The following is a 26,726-nucleotide window of genomic DNA, read 5'->3' on the forward strand; positions in this document are numbered from 1 at the left end:
AGAATTGTGATTTCCACGACCTTGAGAACAGAAAAACTTTTAGTGGAGGGAGGCAATTTAGGGGGAAGGGGATATCTAACACTAGTATTTCATAATTGTAACTTAGAAATTGAGGCCAATTTGCAACAGCTCTGGTCTTCTCCTCCAACCTCCCTGGGAAGGTAAAGTACACTTTCGTGTCATTAACAATCATATTAAGATCATTGGCTGCACCCAACAATAACTGTTCATCAATCTTATTCAGCTAATGCTGCACCTTCTTAAGCTTGTTCATAACTGTAACACAATCCAGACCAGGTATTTGAATTAGCAAACTGACAAGATATTACCATGTTCATTATTGCAGCATCACCATATTCATTCATTGTCAGGTGAGTGATGTAATTAAACCAATATTCCAATTCAGCTTTCAGCCATTCCCAACCAAGTATTCATGGTTGGAGGTGATCAACATCACTAAAAGTTTGATGATGGCTACGACAAATGGTCCAAGTCTGCAACCTTTCAGATACTTATTTGTGTCCACATTATATGAGATTGAATGGTGCCAAAATGTAAAAACATGAATTAAAGTATAGTAGATCTCATTAAAAAAAAAAGGAAAAGTGAAAGACGTTTTTTTTTTCAAACAGGAAAAGTTAAAGATGTTTCAATGACCTTTTTCCCCTCAACTTTTTATGAATAAACCAAAAAAAAAACTATCATATTAAAGTATGAACATGTTAAACAATCCCTTTACAGAGTGGTAATTGAGGCACTAAAATATAGAACTACACATAAAATGGCAAGCTACCTAATACAAAATTCTCTCTCTTGAAATAGCAGTAAATCTTTTAAGAGCTCAGGCCTATTGAAGTACTACTAGCATCGGGGCAAACATGTGATGATTCCTGAATTTTCAAATGGGCCAACAAGTGACGCTTAGAACCATAGCCCTAAGCCCACAAGATAACACACAAGTTTCAAAAACCACTGCAAGCAACAAAGGATAATTTCTCCAACCAAGTGAAGAGACAGCAACAAGAAACTGAATACAAAGAACTTCCCCCTTTCAATAAATAGTTACCATATTCCACTACAACCAAATATCAGCTTCTCCAAAAGTTACCTCCAGTCGATATACTGCCCCAGAAAACCCTTATAGCCTAGATCATCAAAGTTTATGTTGTATCTAATGCTTTCTTTTTTTATCAGCTATATACTGCTGTCTTTTTGAACATTAAATGAAAGTATTTGACACCTTAATTATCAACCTTTACATGATGTATTGGACAAAATTAAAATTTCCATCATTGCCATGATTAGCTACACAAGCTGGAAGTAGGGGTTGTATATTTCTGCCTAAATTTCCACCAAGGGTGGAGGGTAATTCCAGTTTGGATAATGAGATGGCCATAATATCACAAAAACTTTTTGCATCATTGTAGCAAAATTTCCAGTTTTTTTTTTTTTGCAAGAGAGTGAAGGTAAAGATGGGTGGGGAAAACTTGCAACTTTCCACACTTTTTTCATCAGTAGAGCATATTCCCACTTTTTGCTCAGAAGATGACAGAAGAGGAAAGAAAAAAGAGCCCCATGTTCAACCCTTTGCACTGAACAGGAAAGATAAAAGCAAAAACAGTGTCTAAACAAAGTAAATAAGACAAATTGAAAAGTAATGATAATGATTTGAACTTTGAAGCCAAAGTACAAAAATATTTAATAGATTACTAGAATACGATTGACCACAAAGCCAGAGTTTTTTTTAGCTAATATCTTATATACTTATCCAACATTCTTGAAGACATAAGCGTGTTTGAGAATATTTACTTATATGAAAGAAAGACAAAGTGAACTGTAATATATATTAAATAAGGAAACAAAAGCTCGCAAATTTGCAACTACGTCGTTACATCACAGAGAACACAGGGTAAAAGACCACATAATGTCACATGTGGTGATGTACCAGAATGATATGAATAAACAGAAAGAGAATATTGGAGCATAATCATAAAAACTCTCATTCCCAAGAAATAACAAGTATGTAACATTTTCTATCTTCAAAAATGGTGTGGCCAACCCCAAATGCAGGATAAACTGACCAAACAAAAGCAACAGAGCTAAGGCACTAATGTGAATGGAGTTTTTTAAGCCAAAGGCCAATAACAATGGGAGTAAGAGAAATTGAGAATAGAAATTATGTGAGTAGGGATATCACCAGGAAATATGGTAAGCACTGAAATCGAATATGGAGCATCAGAAGACATTGGACACACAAACTGGCGATACATCAAATGTGATTCAAACACCTATGGTAGCTGGTCACTCTCATGGAAGAAAGTGAACATGAGAAATTCATTATAATGCAAAACAAAATCATCATTTTTCCAAAGTGGTTACAAATGAGGATTTTATAATATCTGCAAAAATCATTTAAACAAAAATTAAAAAGGCTCATTAAAGGGATTCAAGCAACATATGGACAGATCAATGACCTCAACAGTGTCTGAACAAAAAGACCGATAGCAATGACACCGAGACAATGACACTATTGCCAGGGACATCACCAGGTGATATGGCCAAAGTGGTGCACTGAGCCATGAGGTAACTATCAAGGTAAAAGAATGGCATCTAGGCATTAAAATCTAATAAAAACTACATCTTAGTACCATTACCAAGAAAAAGATACAGCATTAATATTAGCCAATTCCATTGAAAGCTAAAGAAGTCGCAGCTATAAACAAGACCAACTTAACTTGCCACAGAAACTTCAGTTCCAAAAATAACCATCTCCATTAAACAGCAACAACCTGAAACACCAAAACTAGCATAAACCACCCTGAAAGTATAAGGCAGACATAAGAGGGTGAATCACCTACATGTCTCCATAACCAACGCAAAATTACTGATGAAATAACATATGAATCACAGTCAGCATCCAATAAACTTCTCTAGCATTGCCAACAATGCATGTTGCAGTAGTCCATATTGCCCTAATGCTTGCTTCCACGACTCTCAAAACTGGCCTTCCTGGACTTGCTTGTGTCGTCCACTGAGGCATGGTCATCTGATGCTCTGCACGGATTGCCAATAACAAGAAAACAAAAACAATACGTGTTCATACAAGGACAAGAGAATTAAGATGTGGAAAAATAGAAGCCATAAATGAATGAGAAAATGCCCTACGGCTTCTGTTTCTTTGCATTGTCCTGTTTGATGCTTAAGACCATGTCCATTGCCATCTTTTGGTGCTCTCTGGTTTGTGAATGGAGGTCAAGACCCTCAACTGTTTCACAGTCAACTTTGCATATGCGACACCATCCCATGCTCCCAGGCTTCCTCTTTCTTGAATGATTGAACAACTCCTTATCTCCCTGAAAAGAATGGAAGAGATAAATACAAATGCACGAGAAAGAAACCTATTCATAAGAATAAAATTATGCACACATTATCTGTGCTTTCACTAGTCAGAGTATGCATTCTTTTATCCATCTAAAATTTAAACCAAATTTAAAAAAAAAAAGAGGAATACACCAACATAAATAGAATTTAGAAATATAAGTTTACAGATTCAAAGTGCACGCCCCAAATCCACAAGGCATGACCACAAGTGAAGTATGTTTGGGCACACCATGCGAAAAAATTGCATGCGAACAACTGATGAAGTGAAGTGAGTAGTGTTCCAGCACAAAGAAATGATAAAATAAACAATACTGTCAGACTAATACTTACAGGGTAAAATCCACCATCACTTGGATATCCCTGCATAGGGTAATTGTTGCCAAAACCAGGCTCACCACGCCTTGAATGAGTTGACAAGTTGCCTCCTCCAATTGCTTCACCAATACGGAGACGTGAAGGTAAATTTCCAGGCCCAGCCAATTCTCCCATTCGTAAGTGTGCAGGCAAGGTACCAAAACCAGCTGTCTCCCCCATATGCAAATGATTTGGCAAACCACGAGGGCCTACATGTTCTCCGCTGCGCAAATGACTCAGAGCTCCATGTCCAACAGGCTCACGGCTCCGTAAATGACTAGGAAGGATATCAGAACCCACTAAATCACCACCCCTCAAGTGGGGAGGCAGGGCCCCAGGCAATATCTGCTCACCAGTACGCAAGTTGCCAGGGCCATCAGGTTCACCCCGCCGCAAATGGCTGGGCAAAAACCTACGTTCATGAAATGCACTACCAACTGGATCTTGAGGAAGATTGAAGGAATTGGATCTTTCACCAAATGTGCGTGATTCCCTCTCTTCAATATTATCCAGATGAGATGCCCCCCCAAATCTACCAGTAGGAATGCCAGGATAATCTCTACCAGGACTTCTCGGAGACAAACCATCAGCACGATGCCGACCAAATTCAGAAACAGGTCTAAGAAAATCTGAGTTAGACCCTGCAGGATCTGGTTTCCTCCCCATGATGTCATCATGAAAACCAATTGGCCTTGATCTTTCTCCCACGTCCAAAGGATGCATTGGTGGTCCACCAGGCTGATAAGGAGGCAACAGTCTCAAAGATGAACCACTGGCACTACCATCCAACTTGGATCCAGCATCGAGACCAAACCCAGGTGCCCTATCAAGAGGTTTTGTTGTAGAATCCATGTTAAAACCATGAAGACCCCTGTCAAGAGTCCGTGATGAGGAAAAGTAATTCTCAAACTTTGAAACAGGTTCAGCATCAAGATGAGTGGGTCTAGGAAACTGTTTGAGATCCTCTTCAAATTCTCTTCGATCAATAAGGCATCTACTAGGCTCCATAGCAAAAGGTTTAAAGCATTCCTCTGTCAGTTGATTGAATCCCTCCTCCGGCAAATGTTTATACCTCTCCTCTGGCAATCCCTTGCCTGGCACACCATTAATCTTCACCGTATTGTTTTGGATTCCAGAAGTCTGCCCAAATGGTACCTTCTCTGCAAAATCAAGGAGATAAAAATCAAGTTTCAAAATAATCATACCTCTTAATTGAAAAAAAAAAAAGGAAAAAAACAACATTTATAGGGATAACAGGGTAAGGTTGACTTTTAGTACCATGTGGTGCTCCTGCAACAAATACACCTCCCTGAGGATCAAATGCCCCAGGTGGTGGCCCAACAAATGGTGGTCCTCTTACTGGCTCACCTTGAGGAATTCTTGGGCCACCAGATAGAGGAGGGGGCACATTTCCTAGATTATGATGCCCTTGAATTGCAAAAGGTTGTGATTCAAAATTTCTAGCAGAACCCAAATTAACTGGCCCCCTCCCAAATGAGGATGAGGATCCAGGGCCTGAAAAGCCACTTGGCAGAATTTCTTGATGAAAAGTAACATGAGGCTGCTTTGCCAGTGAAGACTGAAGATGCTCTGGTGGATTTGGAGGCGGCCCTTGCTGAGGTAGATGTCCAATTGGTACTTGAGGCCTCATCTGGTTTGGAGGTTGCATTTGATGTGGAGGTACTGAAGACTGTAGAATATGATCAGGCACATGAGGCCTTTGCTGGTGAGGAGGACCATAACGAGTAGGCAGCTGTTGATCAGGAGCGGGACCTACATGAGGCTGCAGGAGACCCTTACCCTGCATTTGACTAGGTGGAAGCAAGTTCCTGTACTCATCTGCATGAGGTCCTTGCCTAGGATACTGGGCCTGGGGTAAGTTTCTTTCTGGATAACCAGTATGAGATAACATCTGTTCATGATGTGGACCATAATTTTGGAGAGAAGGCCGGAGCAAAGGATCTCTGTTCATTTGAGGAGCCTGCAAGATCCTTCTATCATTTCCACTGGCCTGCCCAGCACCTTGAATACTGGTATTAGACGCTATGCTTGAAGAGTGTGGTGCCCCACCAGCACCGGCAACATCCTTCTGCAACTTCACATCCTGTGCCTCTGAAGTTTCCCTTTTCTGCTCATGAACAGAGACATCCTGAATTTTCTTGTCTTCACTGTCTTCAGCCATAGGATCATTACCACCTTGTGAAGGCTTCATGGAATTTCCAGCATCTTCTTTCACCATTTCCTTAATTACAGGCTCCTCTGACCCATCTTCTGGTACATGGGACTTGGTCTTTGCTTCCAATGTCCCGGAGGAGCCACTTATCTCTTTGACTGTTGCTTCCAGCTTACTACTCTTATTTTCAGCATTATGGTTTGGCTTCTCCTCATCAACCAAGGACTTCAAATCATTTTCAGATTTCTGGATCTTTGCCTCTATTGAATCTGCAGTTTCAGAAAGCATGGCCTCCGAGCCACTTGCCTCCTTCCCACCTATATTTCGAGAGACTACTTCAGCCTCAAGTTCAGTTGTACTTTTCTCAGTCAAGGTGTCACCTTGTCTATCAAATGCAGTTGGTTTTATGGTAGCTCTATTAGGTGTTTGTGCATTTGATCCAGGCAGTGGGGCAGGCAAAGCAGGGATAGAAGCATTTTGGTTCCCAGATTGGGCAAGTGGAGGTTGTTGCATGTAACCAAGCTGTTGTTCAGAAGATAATTGCAGTCGGGCATTGGTTGTTGGTGGATAATTTTGATTTAGTAAAGGCTGGTTTGCACTGAGATGTGTTGGCTTAATCTGACCCACTACTGCAGCTCCACCAGGTGACTGAAGGAATGGTGGTTGTTGAACCCCTCCTTGACTTGGCATCATGGGCCTTACTGCGTTACTTTGAGATAGATGGGGTTGTAGAGGGGCATGAACATGCTGCTGTGTGGATGGTGGACCCTGAGGGCGCAAGTGAGGCTGCATGGACTGCTGCTGCATGAAAACACCTTGCTGATGAGGCTGATTATGAACCAAACCATGTGTTTGTCCTGGAAAAGGCTGAGAATGCTGCAAATGTCCTTGCAACTGTGGTTGTGGCACACTCTGTTGTTGCTGTTGAGGTGGTGGCACACCTGGGTGCTGAAGGACTGGTTGACCTGATTGAGGAGCATGAGGATGCATAGATGGTTGTGCAGGAGCAGCAGCATTTGAATGTTGACCTTGTGGAAGTGGCATGGATGGCTGTTGCTGATGCTGATACACTGGCATATGAGCTTGGGGTGGTCGCATCTGATGTGGTTGTTGAGGAGGAAATTGATTTTGCATTTGAACAGGATGCTGAGGTGGCTGGTGTGGTATACCGGGTTGCTGCTGAGTATGCATGTAAGCAGGATGTTGTTGTGGACCAACTGGAGGCATTTGCTGGTGAGGCTGAGGTTGCACATAGGACTGGTGACCAGTCACTGCATGGACTGATGGTTGTGGTGGTTGAGGCTGTGCTGGGAGCTGGTGTTGAGTATGAGGCTTGGTCTGAGGTTGTGTCTGCACCTGGGGATGTTGCTGAGGCTGTGGTTGTTGCTGTGGCTGTGGGTGTGCAGGAGGAACTTGGGGATGGGAGTGATGCTGGGGATGAGAAAGAGACTGGGGTTGAGCATAGGATTGTGGCTGGAGCTGAGGCTGTTGAATCTGGGGAAAGGTTTGCTGATGTTGCACCTGTGGATTTTGTTGCATATGAGGTTGAGTTGGATAAGTCTGTGTTTGAACCTGAGTTTGAGGATATAGTTGAGGTTGTTGCCCCTGGGTTGGTGGCTGAGTTTGTGGATGGATTTGAGGTTGTGAATGTGCAGTAGGTTGAAGTTGCTGCTGCAAATTAATCTGTGATTGCATTTGGGTTTGCACAGCCACAGGGGCTTGTGGATGTGCAAGGGGGGCTGAAGGTTGGACCTGGGGTTGAGGCTGAGGTTGGACCTGGGGTTGAGACTGAGAGAGTGGTTGGGGCTGGGGCTGCATGTAGACCTGAGGTTGATGCTGCCCTTGTACATGTTGAGGATGTTGTTGATATTGTTGATAGGCTTGTTGATATGGATCATAATGCTGATACTGTTGTTGATAAGGGTCATACCCAGGATACTGCTGGTAATATTGTTGGTACTGTGATTGCTGCTGGTACCACTGTTCTGGTGTTGGAGCAACCTGATTTACAGCTTGTGTCTGAACATTTGTACTTGCTTGATTTTGTTCTTGTCCAGAAGGCAAAGATACAGTAGGCTGGGAAGGCTGGCCTTGAGAAGCAGGAGCCCCTGCTTGAGCAACAGCTTGGACCTGATCAGCAACGGATGATGTACTTGGGGCAGTTGTTGCATCCTGAACACCCTCTGCCTGCTGTGCCTGTGGCTGCACACCCTGTAATTATCAGAAACATAGAAATTATATCAGAAACAAGAACCAACCAAACAAGATTGACCAAAAAAACCAAGTGTGCCTTTTTTTGTGCTCACCGGGCAATTCTGTGCATGTTCCTGCACTTGGCGGTGCACAATTTGGGCCCCACACCTGTTGCATACAACAGGCGAATTACCATAGGGACATCCAGCACAGTGAGAGGTACAGTCTGAAAATGTGCCCTGCCATGTACACCCACTCCTGTGATAAAGACAGTGAACAGCTATTTTGCCTATAGTTTCTGCAAGTGCCTTGTTTGATTCAATCAGAGGCTGCAAGCAAAGGTTATAACACTGATTTATTGTACAGTTTGTAGAAACCTCAAATGGAGGTAAAAAAGTGGGGATAGGGGGAAAACCTTTGAATCTGCTTCCGTCACCAAGTAACCATCATAGGGGCAGGCATGTGTCGTGCTTACTACGTAGGTTAAGCAGGGTTTACAATATAGATGAGTGCATTGAGATTGTATGGCTTCATTGGGGTAGACAAGAAGACGACAAACAGGACAGAAGTATTCACCAGCAAGTGATTGAATGTTCAGTATACACTCATTATCAAATCCCATGTTGCCTTGAAGTGCCCTGTTCAACAAAATGATTCAAAAACTATATACCATTTGCATAAAAACCAACACATTTAATAATTTTTCTGAAACAAATAATATATTCTCCTTTTATTTTCTATTCTTTGTTGGGTCCTTAATATGGGCTTGAGAACAAGACTATTTCAACTAATTAGGTACAGGGGCTCCACTTAAGCAAGTGATCCCTTTTGTTTTACCAATAAATATTGCTTTCTGCATAGAAATAAGCTAAAGGGACATGTACAACCCATGTAAATATTATTTTGTCTCGGTCTTCCATTTAACCAATAAATTGATCGAAACCATCACCAGACTTTCGTGAATTTAAAAAGAAGAAAAAGAATTAATCTTACATTATCAACTTGTGCATTCAAATGGCATGAAAATCCTAAATTTAATCATATCATTCAAGGCGACCTCCAGAAACACACAAAAAGTTAACCGTACCACAACCAGATTCTAATTTTATTGTAACAATCCGCACAAAATGACTACAGGAGTCAAGCAGTAGCTGGAAAGGATGCGACAAGTTTTAAACTCATGTAGCACGATGAGAAGAAAACACCAACTCTAACACACTAGTCAAATCAATTCCAAGTCGATTAGATTAATGTAGCTGCGGTTTTAGATTCAAGTTAAGGAATAGATAACCTGGACCCGAAACCTAACTGACGAATGGACAGTTGGAGGTAGTCCATCCTGGAAGTAACAGACGCGAACGCCGTAATAGGGGAAACAGAAACGGAAAAGCATCAAATTTTGAAGAATATCCCTTTCGGTGACGAGACATTCGAAGAAAAGGCTCAACACAAATCATTGCATAGAGAGACAATGAAGTCGAACAAAATACATTCTTTTATATGTATAATATAATATAACCGAATACATCATTGCTAATAGCAGTATATTGCATTAATGGAGGATGACTGGATATTGAGCTCGTCGAAATAAAACATACCTGAAACTCTGCAGCCACAGATAAACACGATTTAATCAAAAACGCTTAAACCCTAGACCGACGCCATGGAACACTAACCAATCTAGGGTTTTCACAGATCGAAACAGTTATCGAGGTTGAAAACAAGTTCTAGAACGAAGAACAACGAACTCTGGATATCAGTGGTTTAACTTATGCAGGAAGCCATGGATTCAAGTGAGCTTACAAGAGCTTGGAGGTGGAGCGAACGAAAACAGGAATCGATCGAGGCGGTGTGTATATAGAGAGCACTTGCGGGCCTGCAGCCAGTCCATGGTTTTGATTCCTCGGTATATGACGGCGTCCGTTGATTTAACCTAACGGCGAATAACGACGGACGTTATGTCAAGCGCGAGAGGCATTTGTCCGGATTTCCAGCCCACACTCTACGGATGAGCAAGAAAAATCGAGCCGAACCGAAAAAACCGACCGAAATTCGGTTCGGTTTGGATTAACTAAAATAGAAAATCGATGGTTAACTGAAATTCGGTTTGTATAAACCCAAATTGCACTATTGTCCTGTGCATTAGGACTTAGGAGTGGGGTTGTTCATGAAACAGACCAATCAACCCGAACTGAACAGATGGGTTTTCAAGTAGTGTTAGTTGATTTCAATTCCTCAATTATGAAAACCCAAGAGGTCAGGCTGGGTTTAGTTTAATCGTATATGGACCAATGAAAACCGAACCGACCCGATTATCGTATGGATATATACTTGTGGTAGGTGTTATAGAGAAACCTTAAAAAAACGTAAAAAAAAAAAAAATCTGACAGAGGCTTATACCAACTTGTCATTCCTTTATACTGTTGATAAAATAAGTGAGATTATAATAATGGCTGACAATATATTTATTGTTGATGCCATAAAAAGATAATAATAATAATAATAACATACAAGTAAACAATTGACAACATGCAGACAATTATGCTTTGATACATGCAGAAAATGAAAAAAAAAAAAAACTTGGATTTATAAAAAGGATAATGTCAATTCGATTTCAAACTAATTAAACCAACCTTAGGCATGTATAAATTTTGCTCGATTTTTTATTAACTCTTGTCAATTTCAGTTGATTTACAAGTCAACCCGAGATAATTGGTTTGATTGACAAAAACAATATAAAACCAAACCATGAAATGCTATTTAGGAGGCATTGTTGTGATCATAACATGGTAGGAAGGCATTAGATTTGACAATGTATTTGTCATATGTTCACCATCATCACTTATAAGTCTTATCCCAATCATGGGTTCAACTACACGAGACTTGTTTTGTTATTCCATGTTATCTAATGTCACATCTATTGTAAAACTATGAGCACACATGTCATCAAAATTAATTTTGATTGTGGATGCTTACTTATATTCTTACCATTTATTTGCAAAGTAATAGCATTGCCTTTGTACTAATCGTCTATAAGTCCTAATTATGGGGCTAATAATATAAAATTTTTTTAACTATTCCATTGTATTTGATATTGTTAAACCATTAACAATTAAAACAATTTTAATATGATACTAGTGCAGTAGAGCGTGCAGGTAAGTATTAATCAAACATGTGATTATACGAAATTTGGATTTCACTTTTTTTTACTTGTGCAGCACCCGGCGCAAATATTAACTTTTACATTGTACTAGTGTAAGGGTACATGTTATTCATGCATGCAAACAAAGAGTGAGGATATAGATTACATTATGTAGTTTAACTTGATTTTTATAACCAGCACCAAATTTAAGGTAATTATCCACCTTATATAGTATGCATAAATATAGATAAATAAGTAGTGTTTAATTTGATATTTAACATTCAATAAAAAACAATGTTAATATGAAAATATAATTAATATTTTTTGTTTATTTTGTTACTGAATTATCCATATTTAGTAATCTATCATCCTATAAAACATTTAGTACATAAAATGAAAACAATTTAAAAGTTAGAACAAATAGTGAATTTAATATATTTTTATAGTATAGTATTTTTTAAGTAAGGTTCAAAATATTGATACACCGGAAGGGGTGTGTCATTATTGTGAACTGCCCAATTTTTGTTTTTTTAGTTCTTTGTTTTTTCTTAATCCGAAGTTCAAAGCTGAGTTATTTTTATGCATTTGGTAATTAGAAAAATATATATATATTGGAATCTATAAAAATCAACACACTAGCCATGAAATTTTGAACATTGCTTTTTATTTTTTCATTCAAAGAGAACGTAAAGAGGAATTCAATGATCGAGCTCAAAGATACTACAATGAAACATGGTCATTATTGATACTAATTAGAAGCCACAATGCCAATAATGATTCATCATCCATAGGATAGAGCTGCATGAGGACTTAGCAGTCCAGTTGAAACTATTACAACTACGTGTTATTTTACAAGCAAAACCCCGCTAAAACCTACATTAGAAAAGTTAACTCCATCATATACCTACAAAAATTCAAAGTTTCCAGCACCCGTTTGGTATTGGCATCAATTCCTCCTGTAACTGTTTTCCATGAAGTTAGAATTTGTTAAGTGGGTGTAAGTGAAAATTTTATATTTATATGTAATATCGGAACGTGAGTTATACATGAGTTAGGAAGTTTTATATTTATACTTTATAAAGTGAATACTCTTGTTGGTTTTGGCAAGGGCCATAGCAAATGCCTTATACCAATGTTTTGAATACAAGATTTTAGTCAACATAAGCTCTAAATGTGATGTATGGAGTTTTAATTTTGGTATTTGATGGACCTTAAATATGATATCTTAATAGGTTTATAGTTAGGTTTATGATGATACTTGAAAATCCGAGCCTAATTTGATGTCTGATTCGATTATCTCTTATTTAAAATATGTGTTTATGTAATCAAATCGGATTTGGGTTATGCAATATGCATTTGATAATTTGATCGAAATTGGATTTGATTCAATATGATCAAATTAAATCCTGGATCTAACTATAATATAATATTTATTGATTTTGATGTATACATTTTATATAATTATAATTGAAAATACAAATATATATATATATATATATTTTTTCTTTATATTTATACATATAATTTAATATGCTATATTTACATCAATCTATTATGTATACAAAGTTGAAAAGTAATTAACTTTTATTATTTGTGTATAAAAAAAATATAGCAGAGTCAAATTAAATTTAAATCAAAGTTGAACCTGTTAGGATTATAATTCGATTTTGGAGTATCAAAATCTGACTGTATTTAGATACAAGGTTTCAATAATTGGATCATACTCACATATTGTTGACCCCGACCCAATTACGTCCCTACTGATAGCATATGAGTTTAAATATGTGATTTTTAGGTATGAATCAACACCTATTGTGAATGGGGGTGGTAATTGGATGGGTTGGGTTAAGCTTCAATCTAACTCATCTAACCTATCAATCCATTAATGACCCAGTTATATAAAATTAAATGAGTTGGGTTGAACCCAAACTTGCATTAACCCAATTCAACTTGTTCAAACTCATTAATCTTATATTTATGGACTTAAAAACAAATTAACTCTCTCTTAACAAGTAAGTTGGTCATAACTTGGTGGTAAGTGTGGTTACTATTTATACAAGTGGTGAAGGTTTAAATCACATTATATGCATGCAATTTTTACACAAGCGGCGAAGCCATTTGACTATGTTCGGATTTTGGGTTTGACCAAACCACATAGGTTCAAACCGGTTAGACCGACTAAAACCATATAGGTTCAAGGGTGGTTGACCGTTTAGATCTAAATCAGCTCGGTCAGACCAATCAATCGAGTCAATGGTGGATTGACTTGGACCGGATCATATCAGGTTTGTGCACAGGTTTGGGACTGGTCTAGCTGACCCGAACCGGACCAATGTAAGTAAATCGGGTCGGTGTGTGTGGATATTAGTTGGATGGACTGTCCAGATTGTGCAATGCACACGGGGGCCGAATCATCCCGCTCGAAACCGTTTCGGATTCTGGTCAAATCGGACTGTGTGGATATTGGCTATATTGGATGACCCAAATTGGACAGAGCAAGCGGCACCAAACCATCCTGCCCGAGGGTCTATTTCAGATTCGGGTGAATACATATCAATATATGCTAGATCGGGTTAGACCGCGTTGAACCGGTCTTGTCAATTTGATTTGGATTTATGTTGCATGAATGTATTGATTCAAGATAAAACTAAATTTAGTCAACAATTAATAGAAAAGCAATACATTAATAATAAATTATTTAATTCAAATGAAGAAAATTAAAATAAAAGTTAAAGAATTAATACTTATGTCTATAATAATTGACCCAATGGTTATTCACAACCCAATCCATTTAAATGGACGAGTTAAGTGATGCATTGATCACACAACCCGCCAAGTAAATGGGCGGGTTAAATATTAGGTGGATTCATCGGTTGGGTTAAAAATTACCACCCCTAGTTATGAAGTTAATGTAACACTGACAAATACAACCTATAATCAATTAATTGGAAATGCATCACACTTTTGTCATATAAAAATTATATGTTATTTCATCTATCAAACGTATTGCATTGACCATTTAGATCTTCAACAAGCATCTATGTGAATGCACATAGCATTGTCCTCGCCTAGAGCTTGCACATGTTAAAACCAAACATACTTTATGAATAAATTTAGTCATTGTCTAAAGCCAATATTCATGAGACATTGAGATGGATGAAGGAATTAAGGCAAATAATATAGGTTTATACGAGTACGGGATAAGAAGTTAAACCATTGAACGATTATTGTTGCGAGTGGGATATGCAATATTGCACATGGTGCTATCAAGGACGAGTTACCAGCACTTTAGGGGTTGTTTGGCATTATTGTCATTTTGTAGAGCAATGGCACCATATCAGCGTCACATCAGAAAAATGATGTTCCAGGAAATGGGCATTTGTTTGGAATTGTTTTTCCATAAGAAATAGTGTTCTAAGCCATGTATTGAAAATCAGGAAGCCATGGTTTGGAGCAACGCTAAAAGTGGTGTTTCTTGGAGAAGCAACTCGTTACTGCCAACAGGGTAGTGATGTGGCACTGAATAATGGGTACTAGTGCTGAAAATGTTTCCCGGAACAGTGGTATCAAACAGAAAAATTTGTTGTTGCTCGAAGAACATCCTACCTGGCAACAATGATTCCAAAAAATAAAATAAACATATACTTATTTTGCCAAATATATACCTATTTTGCATATAATTTTGTATAGAACAACGGATGGAATTATAATTTGGTGTGACGATATTACTTGCAAGCAAAAACCCTACACTTCCTTTGAAAATCCAGCCACATGTCACCATGAGCTTAAAGTACATTTATATGTATGAAATATTTCCTATGTGTGGCTGGATGTTACGTGAGAAGGGGTTTTGTTTGCATGAGATTCAGGTTTTATTTTCGCTAAGATAAAATCTAGCTCTCTTGATTAAATCTTTAAGGGGATACATTGATGATATTCATAGGGCGTATCCTAATATTTTGGATGGTATTAGTTAATAAGTAAATGTTTTGATTGAAACTGGTTTAAACATTTTGTCTACACCATTAGAAAAGTGAGAATACGTCCAAGGCTTATGGACTATTTTATCGATTAAAATAGCCATATTATTGAATTTGACCCCTCTATATTGGTAGAATTTATAACTTGAAGTATTGAATGCTACTTTTTCATTTTATTCTATTCCCTTTTCTTAATTTTCACATTTAAGGTATTAATTCACAATCTCTTGAATCATCTCTCTCCCTCTATATTTATTTATTAAAACAAGTAAGTCTATAAATTTTCTAATTATAAATTCTACTCCCCCCCTCCTCTCTCTCCTTCTCCCCACATCTTCCAATAACCTAAATAATCTAATATCCTAAAATTTCTCCTAAACAACCTTCCTTACTATCCCTAACTTCTCCTAAGTTATCTCTAATATCCTTAAATTCTTATTTATCTGCTTCTGCACTTTATCTACATCTATTTAAAGATGGTTTGAAATAAACATTTTAATAATTATTTAAATATTATAACAAAATTATATAATAATTTTAAACTATTTATTAAAAAGACAACAAATAATTATAATTGATTTAATAATATCCATATTATTTATATATTTTTACAAAGTTCATGATGAAATTATATACAAACAATATAAATAACAATTTTCTGAATTGTTCAATATAAATGTTATTCAAATAATAAAAATCTAACATTAAAAATGAAATGTTATTTAAATACTTCAATAACAAAAATATTTAATATAACTATATTTTAAATAGTTTAAATAACAAAATTATGTATTAATAGTATTTTGTGATAAATATATTTTCAATAATTATGTATAAGTCTAATTCTATTTTTTTTATTTAATATAATTTTAATAATTATTAGAGATTAAACTATTGTTCACGGGTTGATTTGGTTCAGTTGTAGGTTGCTTGGCCAACCAGATTGACCTGGTTAGGTTGGGGGTTGGTCACTTAGGTTATATCGATTTGGGTCAACTTTCAATTTGGTCGGTCGATTCAAATGATTTAAACTTAAAAATTAAGTTTAAATTTAAAATAGTTATAGACATTGTTAAAAAATTAAATTTATGATATAAACTATTTTATCCTATGAAATATTGGAAATTTTCCACTTTTTCCGCATTAAAAATATAAAATATTAATAAATATCTATGGTCGAGTCGTTTGATTTTAGTCAGTTTACAAATGGACAAAGCAAAATTGACCCAACCTAGTCGGGTTGGGAAGTTGTTGAACCAAAGCCAACTAGAAATACTATAAATCAGGTTGGTTAGTTTCATTAGTTTGATCCGGAATGAGAATGGGGCAGGGTGGGGACGAGGAGTCTCTCTCCATCCTTGTCCCATGAAAATCCCCATCCCCATCCTCGCTAATGGGGACAAAGTTATCCCCATCCTCGTCTTCGCGGGGATCCTCACTCCCCATCCCCACTAATGGGGACAATGTTATCCCCATCCTCATCTCCACGGGGATCCCCACTCCCCACTCCCCGTCCCTGTCCCCATCCTCACTAGTGGGGACAAAGTTATCATCATCCCTGTTTCCATGGGGATCCCCACTCCCTGCTATTCTTTATAATATCAACCTTTATGCTTTTTGTTTTTTATTTTATCTAAAATTTAAAATTAAATAAATAAAATTTACAATCCTACTAGAAAAGATTCAAACATATTCAACCATATTTTTAAAAATATTAACATATAGATGTATGTGTACATATATACATATATAAACATATGCATATATATATATATACATATATATTAGTGTGGATCCTATGGGACGGGGATCGGGGTCCATGTGGGGCAGGGAGTTCTCTCCCCGTCCCCGCACCGTCCCTGCCAACGGGATGAAAATTTGTCCATCTCTGTCTCCACAGGGATTAGGGAAATGGGGAAAATTGTCATCCATAAGTTTGATAAACAACCATATTTAAAGTTAATTACTACTATTTTTGTATTGTAAAAAATAGTATATAAAATACAAATGATTATTAATTATTATATAAAACAATTGTATATTATTACATGTTTTTATTGTTTATCTTTAACTTAACAAATCCTATGCATTGCACGGGTCCCCACTAGTATATAATATGTTTAAGACATTTATTTCTCACCAATAAATCTTACTAATTAAATACATAAACAATAATTTAAAAAATTACATTTTTTAATTGGCATAAAAATTGTTTTTTGGGTGATAAACAAAAAACATAGAATTTGATAAATAAAATAAAAAATGTTTTCATTTCTAATTGGTGGATTAACAATCTAATCTCCAACATGAAATGGGTCGACCCATAATGTCATATATAAACAATACTTATTTCAAAAGAAAGAGAGAAAATACAAAATTTTGTGGGAAAAATTGAGCACAATTCTAATATCGCATATTTGTGAATATTAACTAAAATTTGCAATTGTTTATTTGCACTCCCATGGGTTTGTACTAGTGCAAATGAAATTGCACCGAAGCAAATCTGTTCCCTGGTTTCAATTAGTATTTGGTAAGAAATGTCAGTATGAAAAGTAAAAGTGAATTTGTTTTTCAACTATTTTTGCATTCAAAATAAGATCACAATTTACTTTGAAACTCAAAATTGGTGAATGAAAAATAGGTTGGTTCCAGCCTTGAGATCCATGTTTACAATCTCACATCCAAACAGGAGCCCATGAATTTATGACTACAAAATCAAACTGGGTTTGCATCTTCTATCTGAACAAAATTGCATTCGTATAATGCATTCAATTTTTTCCCTCTCACCATACGCAATCTTGTGTTTCTTTACTAAAGTACTTTCTTGACTTAAAATCTCGAGTAATTGTGGTAACACCTGTTTATCTAGGGTAACCAACGAATTGGATATATACTTAGATGGAAAAAATATGATTCATTAATATATGGATTCGAATTGAATTCTGATTGCGGTTGGACATTGACGCATAATTTAAACCAAAAATGATCAAAACATTATTTATGAAATGAAATAAAAATGACTTTCGTTAACCTTTGATACCATATACCATGAAATAAATGAGTTCAAAATAACTTCCAAGAAACTTGAAGTAAAAATACAACATCCAAATGAATTTTACTAACCAATACAATAGACATACACGCATATATTGAACTAAATTGGATCAATAAGGGGTGGATCCATAACCGATTTGATTAGAAACAAATGGAGTTTGGAGTACCCTCAATTGGGTTGAATTTCAATACGACTTTGGACAAAACAAAACAATACTGTTTTCAGCACCAACTTTATCATGTCTATCATTTTTTTCCATATTGTCATTTTGATCAGAAGCAAATTAAACAGAGACTACAAACACATTAATATAAAAGCTATCTTAGGAGAAAAATAAATTGATTTTAGGGTCTATTTGGTTCGCAATTGAAATTGGAATCAAAGTCCTTCAGAATTGAAATTGGAATGGTCTATTTCCATAGTTTATTTGGTTAAATGGGAATTGTAATGAAAATTGGAATTAACTATTTATCTGAAATAAGATTTCATTCCCAAGGGAGAGAGAGGAAATGACCATTCACTCAAATGGAAAAATGTCATTCCACTAGAAATGGGAATGAGATCCTGATTCCACCCAACCAAACAGTTGGAATTAGAATGAGCCATTTTGATTCCGATTCCAGACCCCTATTCCCGTTAAACCAAAATTGACCTTAGTTTTAATAGCATCACAGCGTGCCAAGTAAACTAGATGCATCATATTCTTGACGGGTCACTACAAAACAAGACAAATAAAACAGATGGTGCTTGGCATCAATCTTCCGCAGCCATCGGTGTTGCAATCCATTATTCAACAGGCCACCTCCTATTTGGTCAGGCTCATCTAGGGGTGGATTCGAGTTGACGGGAGCTGAATAGTACCAGGCTTGAGCTCGGCTTGAGACTATTCTATAAGGCTCGAGCTCAAGCTCGGTTCGAGCCAGAACCTTGAGCTCGAGCTCGACTCGGGTCAAGAGTTCATAAGCTCGAGCTCGGCTTGTTTTATATTTTATTATAAATATTTTATAAAAATAAAAAAATATATAAATTTTTATTTATATATAAAAAATTAAGAATTATAATGATTAATAATTATAATATTTTTATTATATATTCAAGCCAACTTATGAACCTCACGAGCCGAGCTCTAATAGGCTCAAGCTCGGCTCGTTTAATAATTGAGCAATTGAATTGGACTTGAGTTCGAGCTCGACTGAAACCGAACCGAGTCGAGCTTTTCATAAGCCAAGCTCGAACAACTCGTGAAAAGCTCGGCTTGTTGCCACCCCTAGGTTCATCTAGTCCAATCCTCTTCTACTTAAGAAACGGAAGCTCTTGCCATTATGGAAGGATCATTGATGAAGTTTGGGTTTACAAGCTTTACATCTTGAAGAGTGATGCCAAAATTATTGTGGATATGCTCAATTCCCACATAGACCTTCCTTGGAGATTACACCATATAATTATGTAGCGCAATCTTTGCTGTCTTGTTTTTCTCAAGTTTTAGAGCTCTTTGCATCTCGAGGTTGTAGTCAATTAGCTTACAAACTTGCTACCTGTGCTAATCAGTATCATGTTTCCAAAACTTGCGTATCACCTCCATCATTTGTAACTTGTAAGGTAGATACTCCATTTTGAGATGTAATCTTGTTGAAAGTTGAATGAATGTGCTTTTAGGCTTAAAAAAACAAGACAAATAAAACGTCCTATGTTAAAAAGCCATACCTTCCAAATCTTCAAATTATTATTATTTTAAATTTGCCAAACAAAATACATTTGAAATCATTTTCCTACTAAAATTCAAACAAGAGATCCCTCAAATGAAAAGGAGGCTAGACGCTAATAACATGCTAATGGATATTCATCTCCCTTTTTGGTTCTCACCCTGATACCAACTTTATAATGATGGTGATGGTATTTAAAGCTATAAGGGGCAATCTCAAGTACTGGGTTGCATAGATTAACCCCATAAGCTGCACCCTGAGTGATTTTGTGCCGTCTCCTGAGACCTCTGAGAAGCTCCACCCTCTAGGGGCAAGGAACCTGTCTTCATTCAGTATTGCCAATGAATTTGCAAGAAGTAGAAAGCCTTCCAGCAACGTCCATAAGCCCATATCCTTCATGATTAAGTATTTATCGTAAGAATATTTTCAAACAAATTCAATTAGATACCAATTATTTTGGAAGCAAAAAATTGGTTTGGAGGTGATTGTAATTATAACCATTAGGAAGCAGTAAGATTTTTATGTCGCATATAAATGTTCCATACTTACAAAAAATGAAAATTACTGAGATAGCTACTTCTAAAGTCTTGCTTACAATTAGGCATGTGGGCCAAAATCTTAGAAAAAACTTTCTTCTCATTGGAACTTTGCCTATTAGGTCTTCTTACCATTCAGCTTCATTCTAGCTACTCCTAGAGCAGCTTTTAGACACACGATAATCTATAACCTCTTCTCATCGGAACTTCTGCCTTTGAAATTGGGAAAGGCAACCTCTCACATAAAAAAGCACTTCCCTTCTTTTCTTTCTATCCTTAATATGAGGCATAAATCCCATTAGCCTGATATGAAGTACTGGAATTGGAAAAAATATCTCTCACCTAAAACATTTAATAGCCTCCATTTATACTCTAAAGTCTAAAACACAATTACTGGAATTTGATTTGCATTTCAATTCTATCCCAATCTATGAGCACCAAATGCTTGAACTTTGACTCTGATTCTAATTCCACCTCAAATCCAGAAACCAAAGACAGCCTAATACTTTAACTATACATAAATGAAAACGAAAAAACAAACAAGTAAATGGCAAAAAGCCAATAGCTGAGAGGATAGACTATTCAGTATTGTTGATTTGATTCAACCTTTTTGGACGAGAGAATAAAACAGGAGTTCACAAGAAAGAACAGAGTAATTATGTTTTTTCCCAGAGGAGGAAGGATCTCGTGGACAAGTACTGGGGCTGCACTTATTTGAACAGTTTGGGAAGAGAGAAATGCAAGAATTTTTAAAGATCACGCGAGAAGCAAAGACTCATTGAAGCCAATAACTAATAGGGTGGATCATTAGGTGAAGTCTCTGGAGAGTTTCTTGGTTCTCAACAGATGACATTATCAGAAAATGGAAAGAAGTGACAGAAACATCTTCAAGAAAGATACCTTGCTTCAGAGAATAGGCTCCACCAGAAGAGGATTCATAAAGCTGAACTTTGACAGTAGTAGGGGAAATCTGTGGGGTTTTCAGAAATGAGAATGGGCATGTTATGGCTTCATTTTTAGGTCCAAATGGGGGTAGGAGAGTCACTAAGGGCTGTAATTCATGGTTGTAGTGGAAGAAACGTAATGGGCTAGAAATCTGAATTTGGAAAATTAATTGTTGAAGGTGATTCAAGGTTGGTTGCAGCAAGGGGAAGCAGCCTCATGGCAATACAGAAATGATTTAGAAAAATTCAGGTGGCTGACCCGAGGTATTTAAGTGAGAATTAATTGGGCGCAAAGGACTGCCAATAGCTTGGCAGATGAACTAGCAAAGCAAGGGGCGGGGAGAACTCAAATGCTTTGGGATCAATTGTAACTAAAGAGAAAGAGGAGAACTAGTAGAAGCTATCTCTCAAAAGGATCTTGTATATATGCACTTCCTGTGTATCAATTAATAAAATTGAACTGTTATTTATAAAAAAAAAATGTTTTCACAAATGTTAGATATCAAATTTGTAAAAGGAGAACCAAGGATTATAGGGTTATAATTTGTGTCTTGTGTCACTTTGTACATCTTTCATTAGTCATTACCTCTTTCCCTTCTCTCTTTTCACCTCTTATCCTTTTTTTGTAGCACTTTTTCACCGCTTATCCATCTTTGGATTAAAATTATTATGTAAACATACAATATGGTAAACATAATTCTCTTACATGTGCTTAATCTTATAATATAATTTTATTGATAAAAAAGTTTATAATATAATTTGTATGAAACTAGGGGTGGAGATGCTTAGCTACACCCACTAAAGTAATCCCACCTCTTTATTCCTTTGCTGGGCAAGGGCTAACTTGGCTGAATGTACTTGTGGTTTTCTCCAAGCCCAGTGAACATTCTCCAATCAAATAAACAACTGCCTTTGGTTCAGAGCAACTCACAACCAACCAAACCCAACCACTTGCCAACCTATAGGCTAGTGGGGCATGAAAACAACTTCATTTTGAATCACCCATCACTGAGGAAAAGAAACAACAGAGGAACAGAAAAACTATAATAATGTTCATTAGGACATGGCAAACTTGTTCAATACTGGCTTACATGCAGACCCGCCATTTGACAGGAAAGTGGTTTGTGGGAGCTGCAAACTGAACATTTTGTGAATGCAGCTATTTGTAGATTGTAGATAGTGTTTAATACTTTTAATAACATAAGAAACAAATTCATTTATTTTTCCTCAAAGCTTTGATATCATCATGCGTTTTTAACTCTCATAACTCTTTTATGCTTGAGTAACTCATTGTCATATTATGTTAGGTAGATTTTTCATATCCAGGATGAAAAATCAGAGAAAATGTCTCTCATCATACATTTTATACTACTACAGCATACATCATATCGTTCAGGTAGCAACTTGATTGATCATCTCGTTCAGGTAGGACCCAAGGTGGGCAGCTCCTTAGTCATGTCTAAGGGCATTGTCCATGGGTTTGCTAATTGAGTTGTTCAGAGAAGATTTTTAAAGAACTCTTAAATCTTCCACATGGCAACATGGTTTAGGCTTCCAGCTAAAAATACACTGCAATGTAGTCAAAATAAGCCCTTTTATGAGCTGGCAGGTCAGTGGGTTTGAACGTGTGGCAAATTCAGAGGGTTCCCTATCCAATGGAAGGTTTATCAGCCATGCCATTGCCATCCCTCTAAATGCAAGAAATAGGATACTCTTTCCCCCCTAAGTGAAATAAGGTAGAGTGTATAAAGAACACAAAGTGATTTTATTAGAAAACCATTTCGAAGGGATGTTTAAGGACTCATCATCACCCCACTGTCCCACTGTCCCATTGTCCCTTTCTCCTTCAATAAAATTTCTCTGTTGCCAGTCAGAGAATAATATATTGTAATAAGCTTGACATAAGCATCATGGCAGGAATAGAACAGAAAAGAGAAATGCAAGTAACTTAAATAGGGCCTCGATTATATGTAATTCATTTACATCAGAGAACTAATAACTATGGCTAATTGGCTATGAATGCCTCTTCTCCTTCTAGCGGCGAACGCTTAAATGATACTGCGTATGCTAATCTCAAGAAGCTGGAGAATGTGATATAGATAGTTGAGAATTGAGACTACGTTAACCTACTGATGATCAGAATTCTGTATTTTTTCCCGTAACAATCACAACAAATTGTTAACTGAAATCCAGAAAGAAATGTCCTTGTGTATTCACTAGACAACCCTAATTCACATATTTGTGTGAAATTGTGAATACATACAGTAAAGACTCCATTCTTGGTTTATCTGCATATTATTCCGGACACGCAAGTCGAGCGAAACAAATGATCTTCGAAAACAGAAGTGTAATTTTAAAGAATGTTTGTTTGATTATGCTAACTATCACAAGGGTTAACCAAACGCAAAATAAACTCTCAAGAACGCAAAATAAACCTAGCTGAAGATAGGGGCAATATTTGTTCAAAGCAGCTGTATATCAATGCACAGAAAAAAGAGAAAGGAATGATCAGACCTGGGAATTCTCCTCGATTTACCCTTGAAAGCACTAGTTAATCCAACAAGATCTCTGTGTCAATGGTGGTTTCGATCATAAATCAGGATCGCCTAACTGAACCTTGTTATTCTTCAGATTCTCCTCTTTCTCACTCTCAGCCTTTTTTTTTTTTGTGTGGCAAAATCGCGAATAAAGCGAAGTAATGGGCAAATCTGGGAAGTGGGAAATCACGAAAGTGCCACTGTGCCAGCATATCTATCTGGCACTTCAACGAGAGAAAAATTAGGGACAGAGATATCATTACCGGAACAACAAGGGCAACGAGAAACAACTATTTATCAGAGATATTTTCTTTGGGGAAAATTGGCGGGGAGATGGATGGATAATGCTAGAGGAGTAAGAACGAAAAATTGGAGTAGATAGAATAGAACGAGAAAGACGGAAAAACCCTAGCCTTCTCTCTAATGGCAGCATTTCAGCTCCCTTCATCGTTTCTCACCGTCTCTTATATTCGGTCTATAGGTTTCCAGAAAGGCCAAAGCCGATCTGAAGAAGCTAAATCTACTCGGTTGTGTAAACTGAGTTTTATCGGAGCGGAGCCTACTCTGTTCTCTATCCTCAGATATTCGATAACCGGGTGGAAGTCTACTTTGGAAGTACGAAAATCTCTACAGCTAGAGCCAGTAAGAGCATCCGCTGATTGCGACAATGGAGCTCCACCGAAAACGACCCGCAGAGGCAGGAAAAAGGGAACCGCTGCTTCTCCTTCCACCTCTTCTACAAGAAAAATAGAACGTTCGAAGAAACAAGAAGCTGACAATGTGGTAGTCGAAGAAAAGAGTTCGAAAGAAGGACCAAAGGAGGAAAGGGCAGTAACAGCAGCAGCAGCAGCAGCAGAAGAAGAAGAAGAAGAAGAAGAAGAAAAAGAAGAAGAAGAAGAAGAAGAAGAAGAAGAAGAAGAAGAAGAAGAAGAAGAAGAAGAGGATTATGACGACGGAATTGATTTCCCTTACGAATATCCTCCGTTGATTTGCTGCTTCGGTGCTGCACAGAAAGAGTTCGTTCCGACGGTGAGGGTTTCCGATCGACAGATGCATCCTGACATTTACTCCCAGTGGAAGTCACTCCAGTGGGACCCGCCAGAGTTCGTCAGGGCACCTGGTGGGCCGACGTCAAATGTTGCCATTTCCCACGTCAGACTCGGCGGTCGAGCGGCGTTCATGGGGAAGGTTGGAGACGATGATTTCGGTGAAGAGTTGGTTTACACAATGAACAAGGAGAAGGTTCAGACAAGGTCTGTCATATTCGATTCGGATGTGAAGACCGCGGCTTCTTATATGAAAATCAAATTCGAGGACGGGAAGATGAGAGCAGAGACCGTGAGAGCGTGTGCGGAGGATTCTCTCCAGAGCTCTGAAGTCGATTTTGCTGTACTAAAAGAGGTAAACGAGAATTTCTTCTCAATACTAGTTCTGAGTGCAGAACTTTTCCCCCTTCCTTTTGAATTGTACTATCTTCGACAAATAAGGTTTACTATGTTTCAATACAATTCCTTGCAGGCCAGAATTTTTCATTTTAATTCAGAAGTTCTTACATCTCCGTCTATGCATTCTGCCCTCTTTAGAGCGATCAGATTGACAAAAAAGTTTGGAGGACTTGTGTTTTTTGATTTGAATTTGCCTTTGCCTCTGTGGAGGTCGCGTGATGAGTCTTGGGAGGTGATTAAGAAAGCCTGGAATGAAGCAAATATCGTTGAGGTATCAAAGCAGGAGCTGGAGTTTCTTTTAGACGAGGAGCATTATGAGAGGAAGCGAAATTACAGACCTCAATACTATGCTGAATCTTTTGAGCAGACAAAGAACCGTCGTGACTATTACCATTATACCCGCGACGAAATCTCTCCGTTGTGGCATGATGGAATAAAGTTCCTTTTCGTGACTGATGGGACATTTCGAATTCACTACTACTCCCCCTCATTTGATGGTGCAGTGGTTGGAACCGAAGATGTACTTATAACCCCCTACACTTGCGATAGGACTGGTTCTGGTGATGCTGTTGTCGCTGGTATTATGAGAAAGCTGACAACTCATCCAGAGATGTTTGAAAACCAAGATGTGTTGGAGAGACAACTTCGCTTTGCAATTGCAGCCGGAATCATATCACAGTGGACAATTGGTGCTGTGAGAGGTTTTCCAACAGAGAGTGCCACGCAGAATCTGAAAGAGCAGGTTTATGTACCTTCAATGTGGTAAGAGTATTTGCTAGGTAATAAGAACCAAAAGTCTCTTTACGGCAGTAGGTTGGATGTGGGATTGATCCCCATTCTAAAATTGTTGGACTAATTTGGTAGAGACGAGATTCTTGGCATCCTTGTAACGATGTTATGCCTTTTCTGATCTTCTTTTTTGAAACAAATGATGGCAATGCTGCATTGTTGTACACAGTTGAATGCCAGGATTTACTGTCAGATTGCCTTTGGGCAATACGTGAAACATAAGTTTACAACTAAATTAGAGAATTGTTCAAATGTCCATCTGAAATGTCTACAGTTTCATGGTTTCTGTTCTTGGGAGCTTTTGTTTTGGTTTAGGATGGGGGATATGACTTTTCACCAAGCTTCTCTAGTTGAGTTTGGAGTTTTGTTTTAAGAAGTTGGTATCAGCATATCATGTGAAATCTTGGTCATCTGAATTATTAAATAGTTCCTTATTATTCATATAGATGTATTGAACAGATAAACAAGCCTGTTCCTGTTGTACTGGGTTTCAA

At 37.4% G+C, this 26,726-nt stretch overlaps 3 protein-coding genes across 3 annotated transcripts; 1 reads left to right on the plus strand and 2 right to left on the minus strand.

The window, feature by feature from the left end:
- Positions 1-2,665: 2,665 nt before the first annotated feature.
- On the minus strand, positions 2,666-10,021 carry LOC148868851 (uncharacterized). The gene is made up of 7 exons (XM_088971030.1): positions 9,905-10,021; positions 8,517-8,739; positions 8,215-8,430; positions 5,014-8,119; positions 3,712-4,895; positions 3,166-3,353; positions 2,666-3,054 (listed from the first exon to the last, which is right to left on the minus strand). Exons 2-7 carry the CDS (start codon positions 8,721-8,723, stop codon positions 2,973-2,975), a joined length of 4,983 nt encoding a protein of 1,660 aa, XP_088827156.1. The 5' UTR covers positions 8,724-8,739; positions 9,905-10,021; the 3' UTR covers positions 2,666-2,972.
- Positions 10,022-19,966: 9,945 nt separating this feature from the next.
- On the minus strand, positions 19,967-24,114 carry LOC148868852 (uncharacterized). Its single transcript, XM_088969228.1, has 2 exons — positions 23,976-24,114; positions 19,967-20,374 (listed from the first exon to the last, which is right to left on the minus strand). Exon 2 carries the CDS (start codon positions 20,369-20,371, stop codon positions 20,138-20,140), a length of 234 nt encoding a protein of 77 aa, XP_088825354.1. The 5' UTR covers positions 20,372-20,374; positions 23,976-24,114; the 3' UTR covers positions 19,967-20,137.
- A 170-nt stretch (positions 24,115-24,284) lies between these two features.
- FLN1 (fructokinase-like 1) lies at positions 24,285-26,726 on the plus strand. Its single transcript, XM_088969226.1, has 2 exons — positions 24,285-25,399; positions 25,517-26,726. Exons 1-2 carry the CDS (start codon positions 24,422-24,424, stop codon positions 26,207-26,209), a joined length of 1,671 nt encoding a protein of 556 aa, XP_088825352.1. The 5' UTR covers positions 24,285-24,421; the 3' UTR covers positions 26,210-26,726.

This window comes from Nelumbo lutea, chromosome 2 (genome assembly GCF_056320005.1).
Source record: "Nelumbo lutea isolate HS-2025 chromosome 2, American lotus-T2T, whole genome shotgun sequence".
In the NCBI taxonomy this organism is placed as follows: Eukaryota; Viridiplantae; Streptophyta; class Magnoliopsida; order Proteales; family Nelumbonaceae; genus Nelumbo; species Nelumbo lutea.